Raw genomic sequence first — 1300 nt, forward strand, 5'->3', positions numbered from 1 at the left:
ATCTTTGTTATTATATGTAAATGGATCACTTGAATACAAACTCAGAGTATACTTTAAAGTAAATCCCCATTTCTTAACATCATGAAGGTTTTATATTATACTAGTTTTAGCTTGATTGGAAAAAAATTAGAGTAACTGGGCAGAATTTTTTTTCCACTCCACATTGTTTTTCCAATAATACTATACAGTCACACCCTTAATCTTGAACGGGAAAGCTAATTATATCTGTTTTTGTCATCAGATATAAAATGTTTAGATCCCTTAGTTTTAAGAAAACATCAACCAGCTGAGCTATACTAAAATTATCCATTTACTAAAATTTATGTGGTTGCTAATTAATCATCATCCCAAAATAACTATTTGACACGCAACTACTATCTACTATATAAGCACCAATAACCTCTTCTTCATAACTCCACCGAGAAAATTCCAAATACAATTAAATATATAAATACAAAATAATTGAGCTCCTAATCGGGGTTTTTTTATAAACTATTTATTTATTTAATTTATTTGGAAAATAACAACACAAATAATTAATAATAATATGGGGATATCTAAAACTATTAAAGTTATTTTCTCTCTGGCTCTTGTGGTGTTCTTGGCTCTAGCAGCAACCAAGATAGAGGCAAGATACATAGATTATGGTGCCCTTCATCATGGAGATCCCAGTTTCGGTTGTAGTAAACTACACCCTCAATTCTGCAAGAAGCAAGAAGCCAATCCATATGCGAGAGGTTGCGAGACTGTAGAACGTTGCGACCGTGGCCAGAAAAAGTGAATCAACCAAGTTAGAGCATCACTTTTTGGTTTATTTTGAAAATGGAAACCATATATTATCAAATGATTAATTTCATTTTTTATTATTTTAAACTCTGTTATTGGTTGTATAAATGATTGTTACCATATTAGTAATAATCAATAAAATAATAAAATTTATTATTTGTTCTTCTATTTAACAATCTTTCAAGCTATTTTCATTCTTTTATCATTATAGTGAAGCCCTCTTCTTCATTTTTGGAGCTTCCTCTTGGACAAATTCGAATTCACGAGCATGGAATTAGTATAAGCTTAAGGGATGATTTTACTTTTTAGTGATTATTAGCGATTTGTTAATATGTTTATAAGTTTACTAGGAGAGCTCCGCGCGGGATTTGATGAATCCGTTTTAAAAAAAAACTCCATAATTTTGTGAAAATTTTTTTGGGAAAATTGCCAAAACCGAATAAAAAATACTTTTTTGTTGAAAAACTTTAAATAAAAATTTTAAATTATATTCTACTAAAAATAGAACTCATCT

General features: G+C 29.2%; 1 protein-coding gene across 1 annotated transcript; it reads left to right on the forward strand.

The window, feature by feature from the left end:
* Positions 1 to 428: 428 nt before the first annotated feature.
* On the forward strand, positions 429 to 823 carry LOC130504649 (protein RALF-like 9). Its single transcript, XM_056999268.1, has one exon. The coding sequence runs from the start codon at positions 548 to 550 to the stop codon at positions 779 to 781; it is 234 nt and encodes a 77-aa protein (XP_056855248.1). The 5' UTR covers positions 429 to 547; the 3' UTR covers positions 782 to 823.
* The last annotated feature ends 477 nt before the right edge of the window (positions 824 to 1300 follow it).

Source organism: Raphanus sativus, unplaced genomic scaffold (genome assembly GCF_000801105.2).
Source record: "Raphanus sativus cultivar WK10039 unplaced genomic scaffold, ASM80110v3 Scaffold1716, whole genome shotgun sequence".
NCBI classification, from domain to species: Eukaryota; Viridiplantae; Streptophyta; class Magnoliopsida; order Brassicales; family Brassicaceae; genus Raphanus; species Raphanus sativus.